The sequence below is a fragment of the Ptiloglossa arizonensis genome, chromosome 4 (genome assembly GCF_051014685.1).
Source record: "Ptiloglossa arizonensis isolate GNS036 chromosome 4, iyPtiAriz1_principal, whole genome shotgun sequence".
NCBI classification, from domain to species: domain Eukaryota; kingdom Metazoa; phylum Arthropoda; class Insecta; order Hymenoptera; family Colletidae; genus Ptiloglossa; species Ptiloglossa arizonensis.
The window spans coordinates 17,372,260-17,387,368 of record NC_135051.1 but is presented as its reverse complement, the minus strand read 5'-3'; the positions used below and the strand labels follow the sequence as shown (position 1 = coordinate 17,387,368).

The 15,109-nt window shown below is 37.9% G+C and overlaps 1 protein-coding gene across 6 annotated transcripts in view; it reads right to left on the bottom strand.

The window, feature by feature from the left end:
- Window positions 1-15,109, bottom strand: part of Atl (atlastin GTPase) — a 34,038-nt gene that overhangs the window by 15,317 nt on the left and 3,612 nt on the right. Inside the window, exon 1 of one of the 6 annotated variants that reach the window (XM_076309767.1) lies at window positions 12,349-12,457. The exons of 2 other annotated variants lie outside the window; for them this stretch is intronic. Coding sequence is in view for 1 of the 4 variants with exons in the window: in XM_076309764.1 (XP_076165879.1) it covers window positions 7,049-7,106 (58 nt within the window). In the remaining 3 variants the exon portion in view is untranslated. Of the gene's footprint in view, window positions 1-7,048; window positions 7,122-12,029; window positions 12,057-12,348; window positions 12,458-15,109 lie in introns of those variants that run through there. 3 more of the 6 variants (XM_076309770.1, XM_076309769.1, XM_076309764.1) reach the window with 3 other exon arrangements.

The following is a 15,109-nucleotide window of genomic DNA, read 5'->3' as shown; positions in this document are numbered from 1 at the left end:
ATCTTTTGTTTCCGATTAGCGGATCGGCTTTAATCGTGGAAACCAATGGAGTATCTCTTTTAAAAGAGTCATTAAACAAGGAGCTATAACTTCGATAATTTTCAATATTTCTGGATGAAAAAAATACTGTGTATACTTATAGGATGGATAAACGTATCTGGAAAATCTGGCTACGAAATGGTTCACCTACCGTTGAAAACAAAAATTATAAAAGGAACCGAAAAAAAATGACATGTGAAACGCCACGAACATGTACTGTAATACTTGTAAAATTTAAACTAGCATTACTCTCGTTAGTAATACTACGAAATAACAAGAGTACATCGACGGATTATCGAATATTTCAATTTTTTCAAATTACGGTTCGTACAAGTATCGAGGACGTCCTTAAGTACAGAAAACTGGCCTGACGTTTATCGTGTTAACGAGTGAAGTTGCAGGCGGATGTAAACGCCGGTAGTAGTGGAGATGTGTCAGTGGAGCTCGCCTCGATCATTGCGGTCATTTTTAGGTCTGCTCTATGCTGCAATCATCGAGGTACCACTGTTATCGGTAACCTAATTTCGTTATCGAGTCGTGTTACGCGGAACCGAAAAAAGGCTCGACGATTATTCTAAACAGCTGAGACACCCGAATATACTTTAAGAATCTTGATCGAACGGCTGTCATGTTTGGATTTTACTTTTACCGAGGTTACTCGTCGGTAGGTATAATTTTTATATATAGAAATCATTTGAAAGTAATAAAATGAAAAGTAAAGTTTACTTTTATCGAAGGTACTCGTCGGTAGATATAATTTTTAAATATAGAAATCATTTGAAGATAAAATGAAAAGTAAATTTCACTTTTATCGAGGGAACTCGTCGGTAGGTACAATTTTGATATATATAGAAATCATTTGAAGATAATAAATGAAAAGTAAAGTTTACTTTTATCGAGGGTACTCGTCTGTAGGTACAATTTTTATATATATAGAAATCATTTGAAGATAATAAAATGAAGAGTAAAGTTCACTTTTATCGAGGGTACACGTTGGTAGGTACAATTTTTATATATAGAAATCATTTGAAGATAATAAATGAAAAGTAAAGTTTACTTTTATCGAAGATACTCGTCGGTAGGTATAATTTTTAAATATAGAAATCATTTGAAAATAATAAATGAAAAGTTTACTTTTATCGAGGGTACTCGTCGGTAGGTATAATTTTTACATACATAGAGATCGTTTGAAGCTAATAAAATGGTCTCGATGCAAATAATGATAGATTCGTAGAAAGAAATATGCATCGATGATAGAAAGTACACTGTCAACAATGTTTTAGTTTCTAGTTTCTATACCATTACATTCTTTGACATAATTGACCGGGTGGACTTACATCACTTATAATCTCAGTCTCTTTCTAATACCACGAACGCTCTGCAGATTTCTAATGCACATTTTTTATGCCAGTAATCGTAGCTTTCCCGATACCATACATTCTTACGGGCTTTACGATACTCTCACTTTCCAACTCTTAAATTATCTCGTGTTTTCTATCTATTGTTAGCGCCGCGGGTTTCCACGGTGCCATTATTATGTGCGAACGCGTACACTTCGAGTATCGTGTTAGTTCGAAATTAATTTCGATCGTTGCAGAAGAATATTTCAATACGAAATAAGAATTGTATCGATCCAGATAAACAACGAACGATAAATAATATTAATATTTACGAATGGAGCGATTAAAATGGACTCGTCAGCGAGATGAAACAACGTTCTCGATAACGACTTCGAAAGTGCGTGTCGAGTTCGAGAAAAATTCGACACGGTCGCATAAAATGTTGGTAAAAGTTGCATATTCCACACACTGGGACAAACATTGAAATCGCTTCGTTTGAATAAAAATAATCTCTCCTCGTTCGTCTTGGAAAATTATTCGATCTAAGCATCTATCTTCGGAAGATAATTCAAAAGCAGTTCGTTTTGTAAAGATTCGACACAGTCGCATAAAATGTTGGTAAAAGTTGCATATTCCACACACTGGGACAAACATCGAAATCGTTTCGTTTGAATGAAAATAATCTCTCCTCGTTCGTCTTGGAAAATTATTCGATCTAAGCATCTATCTTCGGAAGATAATTCGAGAGCAGTTCGTTTTGTAAAGAAAATATAAATATTGCAAAGTGTTCGGTGGCCGTATCGTGAACAAGGAACGAAAACTAGGCGCGTACGACACTGGTCGTTGTGGACATTAATTTGCAAATTACAATTCAACCGATTCGGTGAATTACAATTCACGAAGAGGCTGATTGTTGGCATAGTTCTACGATGAACGGATATTAGTGGCTGCTTGGTAACGTCGGTTTCTATCCTATGTAGAGTTTTACAGTCGACTGGGTACTATTTTTAACGTACGTCGGTTATTTTTGCACCAGTTTGGCCGCGTATAGAAAGAAAATCAAACATACGTGGAAAATTCGTTCGTTTCCGTTACGTATTCATCGGTTCGGTTCGTGATGTACGCCGCGAAACAGGGAGATTAATGCATATCAAAATGCATTAAGAATTCATGCACAGTCACGGACTTTGACAAAAACAAGAAAACGGCGAACGAAGATGGCGAGCATCGAGTCGTGTCCCATACGATTGCGTAATCGTGGCGATAAAACAGTTTTGCGAACAAAATCGGCTGTTATTATATCGCTTCTATTTAAAGAGAAACCGTCGTTGCAGATCATAATAACAAATCGAAATTTATCTATACAAATATTACCGGACGGATATTTACTTTGGTAATCTTTTTCTGTTTTTTTTTTTCTTCTTTTTTTCACGCGTCTCTACCGAAGTTTACGAATTAAAGAACCTTTATCTTTTATCGTGCGTTTCGTAACGCTGCGAGTGACATGAATGCACGACGTTACAATTGATGATGTCACGGTAAACAAGAATTTAAATACTGAGATTATTAAAGAGGAAACAAACACGAGGAATCGCGTGCAGAAATAGTCGACGAGAATGTTTCGAACGATTACTTGTTCAATATTTCGTGTACGGAGCGATGGTGCACGTTTCGAACGGAAAGTGACCGATTTGGAACAATATTATTGTACGTTGATCATGGTTAAATCCACGTTTGCGCGATGACGATGCACGCACGACCCTTGAACGTTCTTGACCTTTGAGTCGACTTATATTGCTTTTTGCAAACATTTGCGTATAACGATGACGCGAGTTTCCGCGGTACAGGTAGACGGAAACAAACGTGTTCGATTTAGTCGCGAAACTCGAATGAAAGTATATCTAAGAAGATTTCGAAGAGGCGCGACGATGAAATTTCGCGAAAGAGGATCCATCGAACTTACGATAATAATCTTATTTTCTGGAATGGAATTTAACGATCGAACATCGAGGAAATTGACAAAGTTTTCATCTGGAAATCGACGAAGCTCGGAAAGAAAAAATTCGGGAAAATAATTCCCTCTCGATAGACATTATCGAATTGTTCGCGTAACAAATCTTAACTATACTTAACAACTGTTAAGGATAACTATTGATAACTATTTGTTAAGTATCTTTAACAAAAATAACTATCCTTAAGTATCTTTAATAAAAATAACTATCCTTAAATATTCTCAACAAAAATAACTATGCCTAAATATTTTTAGCAAAAATAATTATTCTCAAATATCATTAATAAAAATAGCTATCTTTAAATATCTTCAACAAAAATAACTATCCTTAAATATCTTTAACAAAAATAACTATCCTCAAATATTTTTAGCAGAAATAATTATTCTGAAATATCCTTAATAAAAATAGCTATCTTTAAGTATCCTCAACAAAGATAACTATCCTTAAATATCTTTAACAAAAATAACTATCCTTAAATATTTTTAGCAAAAATAATTATTCTCAAATATCCTTAATAAAAATAGCTATCTTTAAATATCCTTGACAACAAATCCTAAAAAAAACTAAATACAATGTTCAAATCAGTGATGGTCGGTAAAGGACACAAAAAATGATTTCCACAAAGAATTTTCCGTTCAGAAAGAGTCACAATTCGCTATAAATAATAGTTTCTTACATCTACGCGTTAAGAACACGGTAAGGTCAATTTCGTGTCTTCAATTGACACGTTACTATTAATTTCCAACGGCGGCCAATTTAAAACCGAGTTCACTGTCTCGTAACACGTGTCAAAGTGATCCCGATACACATTGGTGTTATAATTGTTCGCTACGCGTACTCGAACGTATCGGTAATAACTTTCAAGACCACTGTCCATGATATACGCTCGTGACGTGGACAGATCTTGTGTAATAGGTCGTTAACCTTGACTCAAAACCGAGTGCACGAAATGACTGCACATACGACGAGGTAGGTGTAAATTGTGTAACAGGAGACACGTTCGGATATTGTTCACGGGGTTCGTTGCGCGTAAGAGTTTCTACCGATCTGTTTCACCGAAATCCAAATACGAGCGAGATCCTATCGTGCAGGGAACACGATACGTTTCCTGAACGTTACGCAAAGAGCCTGATACGGCTTACCGTTTTCTAAAACGCGTGTCTAGCTTTCACGTAACACTCGCTTGTTTCGCGCTATCGATTGTTTCTCCACGTTCGTATTTCCCGTGAATCGTTGCCGATTTACGATTAGAAGAAACGCAATCAAAGCAACGTCAGCGTCACGTGGATGCACGAGCAGTGGTTTCGGATCGGTACAGTTAGCACGAGCTGTAAAACCGTGGAGTTAACGATCAAACCCCACGATTCCATGGGGGGGTTACGACGTGCTTCCACCGAGATATTTATTTAAGAAACCACCCCGCGCTCTTATGCCGCTACGAAGGCAAATGTTTTACGACAAACGAGGTTTATCGAGGAAAAAAACTAACGTACGGTGGGCGAGATCGAGGCGAGGGAAGAGCAAGTAACAGGGAAGAGAAAGACGAGTTATGGTCGTCTGCGTTCCAGACGAGTTAAGATTATTATGGCTAATCCGAACTCGTTAATGCGGATGTGTATTAATTCCCAAGCGTTGTGTTTGGGACAGGGTTTGGTAAACAAAATTCGAGTAAGCATGTTTCTATTTGAAGTGTGCTTAAATATGCTATTTAGAATAGAAATATGCTTAAATGTACTCTTATTTTGAATAGAAATATGCTTCAGTTGCAAAATTTCTATTTGGAATATACTTAAATTGCAAAGTTTCTATTTGAAATATTCTCAAGTTGTAAAATTTCTATTTGAAATATACTTAAATTGCAAAGTTTCTATTTGAAATATTCTCAAATTGCAAAATTTCTATTTAAAATATACTCAAGTTGGAAAGTTTCTATTTGAAATATTCTCATGTTGCAAAATTCTATTTAGAATATACTCAAGTTGCAAAGTATCTATTTGAAATATATTCAAGTTGCAAAGTTTCCATTTGAAATATGCTCAAGTTGGAAAGTTTCTATTTGAAATATTCTTAAATTGCAAAGTTTCTATTTGAAATATACTCAAGCTGCAAAGTTTCTATTTGAAATATGCTCAAGTTGGAAAGTTTCTATTTGAAATATTCTCAAATTGCAAAATTTCTATTTGGAATATACTCAAGTTGCAAAGTTTCTATTTGAAATATTCTTAAATTGCAAAGTTTCTGTTTGAAATATACTCAAGTTGGAAAGTTTCTATTTGAAATATGCTCAAGTTGCAAAATTTCCATTTGAAATATACTTAAATTGCAAAGTTTCTATTTGCAATATTTCCAAGTTGCAAAATTTCTATTTGAAATTCTCTAAGTATTTAAATTGCAAAGTTTCTACTTGAAATATTCTCAAGTTGTAAAATTTCTATTAGAAACATGCTCAAGTTGCAAAGTTTCTATTTGAAATATGCTCAAGTTGCAAAATTTCTATTTGAAATATACTTAAATTGCAAAGTTTCTACTTGCAACATTTCCAAGTTGCAAAATTTCTATTTGAAATTATCTAAGTATTTAAATTGCAAAGTTTCTATTTGAAGTATTCTCAAGTTGTAAAGTTTCTATTAGAAACATGCTTAGATTGCAAAGTTTCTATTTGATCTTGGCTTCGAGTTATAGAGAATTGTGTATTGCAATAATTCTTCCGATAGATGGAAGTAGTCGCACATGAATATTCATTGATAATAGAATTGAATAAAGCATCGAGGTAAGGTGATCGATGATGGAACGTCTATAGACTTATGTTAGAACGCAAGAAGGTTTAATACTTCTTGAGAAGGTAAATGAATACAGTGTGTTAAAGAACAAATCCGTTATAATTTAGAAACGAGGTTAAATAGAATATAGGTTTATAAGAACTGTGCTATTGTTTTTGTGTGTAAAATCTGCCATTGAAGCGGTTTTCACGTACTGCTCTCGTATAACGAAGATTTATTACACGAAAGCGATCACGAAAGTGTTGATGATCAACAATCAGATTATGAAAACCAATACATTGTATTTAGAAGCAGTAGTGATAGAGATAACACAACTAAGAAGTAATAAGCTTATAAGATGTTTGTCAAGCGATAACGATGAAAGATCCAACACATCATTGCAATGGATTTGGTGAAAAAATAAAAATATTCCCGATATAAAATCATTTACGGATGTTCCGATTACAAATAACTCGGATTTGCGAAAATTAGACGATAATTTTACGCTTTTATGTATCTTTGGAAGAGTGCTGATAACGAATTTTTGAATATATTAGTAAAAGTTACAAATTACGCAAATGCAACGATAAACGCAACGAAAGATGTAAAATCCGTCTCCACGGTTATTTATCGGTATATTAAGAAAAGATACAAATGCAGAAGAAATATGTTCGAAAGTTTGTCTCACTGTGAACTAAAAACAAAAGAGAGAAATAATTTTCCAATGATGGTTTATCGGCTCCGAAACGACACGATGAAATTCTAACGTAACGAACACGGGGAAAAGTTAAAAATAAAAAAAAAAGCTGGCGGTAAAGAAAGTATTACAAAAACAAGCACGCGCAACTGAATACAATAACAATATCGGTGGCGTCGATAGATAAGATCGAATACTTACATGGTTTCCAGTTATGCGAAAATGTGCAAAGTGAATGGAAAAATATTTCGTTATACATTAAACAGGGCTACATTCGACACTCGTGTTTCACAATCTAATGTTACAAATAGACTATGAAAACCTCTTGGTAACTTTTGTTCGAGTATTACGGATGAAATATTGTCACAAATTTCACTGTCAAATTATAACGTTCGCGAGTATCCCTCACATAATGGCGTACCAACTAGAGTGCAAGCAAAAAGGACGGGGACATTTTTCAGAACATATTCAAGCAACTGCTTCAAAAGAACATTCTGCTGAAAGATACCATGAATGTTTCACACACGAAATTCGAAGAGAAACTACCTGGCAATGCAAACAACACCGAGTACATCTGGATTTACCCGAATGCTTTGAAATTCAATATTTTTTATCTTTTTATCGCGAAGCAACACGCGTATTAGCGACCTGTGCCATTTTGCATAAATACATCGAATTTAAAGCAATACAAATTGTTTCATTTTCCACCGTTGCGGATGTGGAGCGCCGAGCGAAATTGAACAGTACCGTTTCGGTTCGACGCCTACGAATTAAATTTTAAGGCAAAGAATTAATGATTTCTCGCGTGTTGTTCTTTGTGCGATTTTTAATTTGAAAAAAAAAAAAAAAGAAAAAAAAGAAAAGAAAACAAATTGAGCCTCTAATTTTATACGAATTTTATGTTCGAATTAACGCTGATATTGACGGCGAATAATGGGAACGAGTATAATTATGAATAAGTATTCAAATTTCAGATAAAAGATAATACAAATGGAAATGTACACTGGCTTGGAAAAAACTTGTTCGTACTGCCATAAACACATTGACGAGTCATCCGCCATCTGCTTGCGTAATCTACCAATTGGAAGTCAAAGTGCTACACATTTATGGCAGTATGGACGAATGTTTCACAGAGTTGGAATAACACGCTGGGTAATTTAAAAAATAGAAAATTCTTTTCTTCGAATCGTTATCCAGAGACAATTAAGATTGTTATCGTTACAACTATCATTGGATAACCATCAGAGTTCAACTTTGGACTGTTACCAATTGTATTAAATTTGAACATCGCTTCGTGGATCGAAAAATAATTATAATACATTCAAATCGGTACGAGCAATCTCTTTGCACTCTAATTTTTCCAGTTACTAATTCTCACGTTTGATAAAATTACAGAATAAGCGTTCCCGCATTAAAAAAAAACAGAAACTACATTCATGATATTCATACTTTGCTTAACCTGATTTTTCATCGCGTATTACCTAAAATACGTATAACTCTGACGTCACGCTATTACGTATACATACATATGTATGACCACGTATAATTTAACAAGAGATTGTACGAATCGGCTTCAATATACATACATTAAGCCATTACTTACGACTGATATTCAGGTTCAGTGTCGTGTGACGTTGTCGTTTCTATTATTTCGAACGAACGGTAAATTTAATTTAAAAAAAAAAAAGGTATCACGCGGTACGATTGATAGGTGTCTCGATAAGAGTGTCGAGATATTTCGATCGGAAAGATCACCGTTGAGAATTCGGTCGAATTCATCATCCAGGTGTTTTCTTAGAATCGATATGAGAACATTTCATTGAAACGTGCGTTATTGGAGCGGCGCGTAGTCGCCACAACGCTAATTATGCCTCCTTCAGGCACCTGAACTGTCGTTAATCTCGGTTACCAGGGTACACGGGTTATTTATATTTCTACCGCCCATGCGCTGGGACCAACTCCGATTCCCCAAGTTTATACAGTGCCATGCGCATAGCTCAATTATGAGTTTTGCAACAGCCCCGGGGGCCGTTGCTCGTACGCGTACCGATTATTCCCCGGTGGCGAGAGCTTCTTGAGCCTAGTTTTCGCCGGGATACGCGATTAATAACAATGCACCGGCCGAGGAATCGGTTAACGACGCGACGCCGAAGAAGAACTCGCGCGAGAGGAAATTACCGGGCCTGGTATTCGTAAACGCGAGAGAAAAAGAGACAAAAAAAATAAAAGTACACGCTGGTCGCGTTTGTAACACCGGGAGAGCTTTCCAGCGCGCTGTTGGAAACGCGCGCGCAACTTTTTCCACGGGAAAAGTTTGAAAAAAAAAAAAGAGAAAAAAGAGACCCCCGACTGCACCGAAGAAAGTGAAGTGAAAGGCGCGTAACGTAATTAACCGCGCGAAGAAGAAGAGAAAAAAGAAGAAAAAGAAGAATAGAAAAACTCCGACGAATTCGGTATTCCCGCCAATTTTTCCTTCCGTTGGTCGTTAGGTGGAAATTACCGGTAGAAAGTCGCGAGGGATGTCGATTTTCGTATCTCGACCAGAGCTGAAAAATGAAAATATCACGGTCGGTTGGGTTTTTCCTCCGGTTGAGTTTTCTCGGTGGTTAAGTCGAGCAGCTCGAACAGCCACGTGCAAGAAACAACGTCATTCCGTGTCATACCGTGTTCGAGTAACACGTTGGTCATCGCGCGCGATTGTTCTTGCGTGCGTTTTACGAGGACGACCTCGGAACCAACTCGATCTCGCTGTTACGCGGAAAGAAAGAAACGCGAGAGAGGAATAGAACCGTCTCGAAAATGATGCCGTAGAGAGACGGTGTGAGAGACAATCATTGGTGTAGCTTTCTAATCGAATGTTAGCTATTAAGAAACAGAATAATTTCGTTTCTGTTTGAATACTGTTACTAAGTCGATGAGTTGCTCGTAATGAAAGAATGGAACACCATGATAGAAGGTGTTCGAACACCGATCGCTGTTTCAGATTGCGTTGGTTTCTGTACAGGTTCGTTCGAAAATATATGTATACTAGTATTTCGGAGGATGAGTCTACATGGTCTACACTGAGACGGGTAAAAAGTGTTCTACGAACGTGTCGTCGTACTATATACGAACTATATACTTTGGTTTTCGAGTGAATGGACTGTCGAAGAAAATTTCACGAGTGTCCCCTTCGGTCGACATTTTTATTTTCAGGCTGTTTAAAATACATCGTGTATTCGACGGAAGGAGATCATCTACCGTGCGGAGCTGAGAAGCTGACATCTGGTAGAAATTCAGAATTTTGTTTTAATAAAAACATATGATTTAAAAAAAATATTGTTAAGGAAAAATTTGATTTTTTAAAGTCGAATTACGAGAATGGTGCGAGCAATGTTTTGGGTTGTTCGGAAAGTAATTTCGTTTTCCAAAATGGGGAATATATAGTTTAATAAAATGTTTATACACTCTAAAAAAATCGTGTTTCATTTTCACCAAAAAAACGAAATGACTTTCTGAACTATATCAACAATTCAATAGTACCGTGTTATATAGTGGACTTGGACGACACACTGTCCCCCCACCACTGTACTACTTCCTCTCTATTAGTATTTTCTTGAAATTTATAACGAAAATCTTAATTCAACAATGCAATACTAGGGGTAAGGTTTCGGGTAGTAACAGATACAGTTTCGATAAATCAGAAAACCGAGGACTTTAAGAATATATATGTAAGTATATAACATGTATATAATACATAAATGATACGTAAATAATATGTAAATAATACGTAAATAATACGTAAATAATACGTATATATGTGTATACCGTCCATTCGTAAGAGAGTCTGTCGATTGTGCGTGTAGATGGGGCACACAGCAACGAATGGGGTACCGGTGAGTTGATGGTGTAAGTAGCGTAGCCACAGCGGGGAAGATGTTGCTGCCCAAGCCTGTTATATAGGAATGTGGACAGCGCGGAGCAATTTTTACTTATTGCGAACTGCGGACCTTCGAAGGCCGAGCGAACGTTTGTAACCCGATACGATTCTCAATTTCTCCCAGGAGTCGATTTCTCAGCACCGCGCGGTACATCGTCGCGTACACACGATAGATCTTGAACGGGCCTCGAAATAAAAAAAAATTTTTCGAACTAACGAAGAGGACACTCGAAGATTTTCCTCGATCGTACGTGCACTCGAGAACCAAGACACGTAGGACACGAGTTCGCGAGGATACTTTTCACTCGTTTCGGTGCGTAGATTTAACCCACCCGAACCACGAACAGGTATTTCGCGAATCGGTCTGTATACGCGTGTTACGAACGCATCACCGTGTCCCACGTGTATCGAACAACACGCTTTTATTTTACGGCTGGTGTGCAACGTCGCTGTTCGAAACGTTGAACGTTATCGCGGTCGCATAAAAATCTTTTATAGACTGGTCGCAATCCCGCGGGGTAAACGAGAAGCGGCCCCCCGCCCCTAGTCCCCCTTTACCCTCAACATCGTCAATCCTGTTGACCCCCCGGCGCTCCTCGTCGTAGAAACAACACGAAATCAGTGTTTTTCAAGCGACTCGCAATTAACAGTGCACCCGTGGATTGTCTTCGGATCCATCTGACTGAATAATGCGAGTTTAATTAACGAGGTACGGAAATACGCGAGCGGCCGATGAAGCGAATTGGACGGGTCTATCGCTATGTGGATCACGTGTGCATGCGACACTGGGGTGTATTGGTACACTCGAGAGGTGAAACTCTTGGTATTAGTCTTATTGGATTGCGACAGACGGATTCGCGAAGTCCTCGTTGGCAATTGACACGGTTCTTATTCATTACCCCCGCGTCGTCTTCATCCGACATAATTATCGTTCGATGAAAATCTAAGCTGCTGATGGAGACTCTAAGAGATGTCGCCGATTCGGGGGCTTCCCTCGAAACGCGGGCACGTAACGTCGAGGGCCACGAATTCACGAAAACTTCGATATTTGGATTATTCTGTAACGCGATTCAAGATGTAACGAATAGTTTGAATAGCGTTTCAGCTTAGAATTTTAGTTTTCAAGTGTCACCGAGGCGGTTTTTCTCGAAAGGCGAGCACATAACGTCGAGGACCACGAATTTACGAAAACTTTGATACTTCAATTATTCTATAATTATTCCACGACGTAATGTCGTAACTTTCAATAGTATTTCAGCTTACAATATTAGTCTTCAAGTGTCACTGCTTTGATTTATCTCAAAACGCGAGCACATAACGTCAAGGACCACGAAGTTACAAAAATTTCCATATTTGAATTATTCTATAACGCGAATTATTTTATAATTATTCCACAACGTAATGAACACTTTTAATAATATTTCAGCTTACAATTTTAGGTTTCAAGTGCCACTGCTTCGATTTATCTCAAAACGCGAGCACATAACGTCGAGAACCACGAATTTACGAAAACTTTGATATTTCAATTATTCTATAATTATTCCACGACGTAATGTACGCTTTAAATAGTATTTCAGCTTACAATATTAGTCTTCAAGTGTCACTGCTTCGATTTATCTCAAAACGCGAGCAAATAACGTCGAGGGCCACGAATTTCCGAAAACTTTCATACTTGAATTATTCTGCAACGCGACTCGCGACTACCAATCGGACGAACAGATTCGACAATGTTTCACACTTGTAATCTTCAGAGACGATAAATACGGAAAGGCAATAGGTCGCTGTAAACAAGTGTCGAGTGTATTCAATAAACGGGACACATTGTTTACATTGAAATTGTAGCGCGTTTGGACGACGGGAGATGTTGAATTGGAGCGTCTCGTCGTCCGCACTTCTCGACAGCCTTTTAGGGGTGTCGAGATCGTTGGAAATTTAAAGAACGAAGTCTTGTTGCGGTAATTAACAGTGTTGTATTTAACATAGAGTATTTAACAAAAGTTGTTAGGTTGTATATTTTGTGTAAACTGGCCACGGAACTCTAGCCACGGAACTCTGGTTTGTTGAAGTTTGTTTGTTTGTCGAACTTGTATGTTTCTTGTAGTGTTTAACTGATGACGAAATTGTTTAGTTGAGTGAACTGTGTCTTGGCAGAAGTTGTTTGACTGTGTTTACTGTATGTTGCACAGTGTCAAACTTGTTGACAGAATTGTGTCTGAATGTTTACTGGTTGCACTGTGTTACACAGTGCTGTTGACTGTTTTACTGTTTACTGTTTACTGTGTTTGTTCAACTCTCTTTATCGCGTGATAATTCTAACGTTTTTATGCGTTCGATTTGAAATCCGATTGGCCGAGGGATTTGGTAGATGAACAACTATTTCGGAGGACAGGGAAGCCTGGAGTGAGATTATTAGTTACTAACCGAGGGTTCCTGGAAGTGAAAATTGCTAAAAACCATAAAGAAGCAAAAGTCGCCTCAATGACCCCGTAGCTGCTTAGCATACCTCCAAGAACCCAGGTAAGATTGTTAGTTTGCTGGTGGATTGCCCGCGTGGCGAGCACGTGCTGGACCGCGCGGATTTTTGCGTCTCGCGACAGAAATCGATCGCGTTTTCTTGCACGAACGGTTTCGTTTTGAGACGTTTTGGTGCTCGAACGAAGCCCGTGCTCGTTTTCGTTTCGGTGCTCGAACGCAACAGATAATTATGCAGCTCCCGATTAATTAATCATTCATAGGGCGCGCTGCGCGGGAGATTTATTGCCGGTTATTATTTCCCGTCTCGGAAAGGAACACGGCGAACTATCGGGAAAACGAAACGACTCGTTTTCATTGGACGTGTGGCACGTAAACCTATCGATAGTATTCAATGAAACACGCGCTGTGTCGGGCTGAATAGGTATGCCAATATGCGGGTCTCATTTCCAATCCCAAATATCACGTGCAATGCTGTATAGCGGTGCATTGAATTGCTTTGAAATTCGTGCCTGCCTTTCCCACCTGTTTCATTGTCACGGATTTCATTTAACGCGAAATAATGTTATAACTGCTACGCGTACCGTATCGTCATCCCTGGCCGATTCTTTATCTAACGCGACACGGGAAATAAAGTTTCGCCCGGTTTGTAGTACGCGAAACGTTCGTACAAAGGACCGAACGTTATCACATATTCACGTACAACGTCTGACTGTACTTTTGGGATCGGTGCCTCGCGTTTCCTTTCGTCGTTTGTCTCTTAGCGTTCGGAAGGAGCACGCTTTTACGAGACTCTTCCTGCTCGCGTAAAGACGATTCGTCGTGGTCCTCTGGACACCGAAGAACAACAGTATGTATTTAAGAAGAAAAAAAAAAGCTGTGATAAAGGGCGGTGATGTATCGTGGGATAAACTTGAGAGTAAAATTGAGAAATTCTGTAAAAAAAAATCTGAAGATGCACGAAACATTCTAGAAACGCGATAAAAGAGTTTCTACTTCGTGGAAATTATAAACTATACATGGAAATGTATCTCGGGTACGTACGATTGGTTTTTTGTTGCGATCGTTCGAACGAGAAACGATACTCAATGTTGTGATTTGTGTACGTGTTTCCAGTAAGATTCTCGAGTGTGTATGAACATTCCTATTCGACGTCCCAGAGACGATTATCGTCAAACGAAAACAGTGGTGTACTGTTGGGATCTGTTTGCAGAGATCGCGTTAATTCCAGAATTGATTTCAAGGTGCTATCGCTGTCTGAGAATATCGAAAAAGTCGATTCTCGTTTTCATTTTCTCCAAGCAAATTACTTCGAAAGTACGTACGGCGACATCGTTCACTTAGATTTGTGAAAATAACGAAATTACAGAGGTTTTAAGAGATCTGATACGTGCATTCTTTGTTCGACCACTGTTTGAAAAGCAATCCAATTCAGGTCTTTTGTAACCACACTGGTGGTTATCTGATGGTTACTAATTTAGTTTAGTTGCGAAACTAAAGAATAATTAGTATTCGTTTCAAGCAGAAATATTGTGTTTCATGAAAGTTAACCAATCTCGACATTCCTCGCCTAAAAATGGACCAAACGCAGAATTTTACTGTAAAGATTATTCAAAACGAAGAAAGTTCTATGAAATCGATATACCAGTCGAGAGAAAATCTAATATTTCCAATCCAAGTCTCGACGATACGATCGTTTCCGGTGGGTTTCAGTATTGTATTTTAAACTTTTGTTTGTTTCTTTTTTCTACACTGCCTTCGCTAACGATTATTGCGCTTACGGTGTAGCGTAAGCGCGGTGTACAATGCACCGACTCGCGTTCGCTCGTGAATAAATGTTTCGAAATAAACAAACGAATTGTTATTGTTAC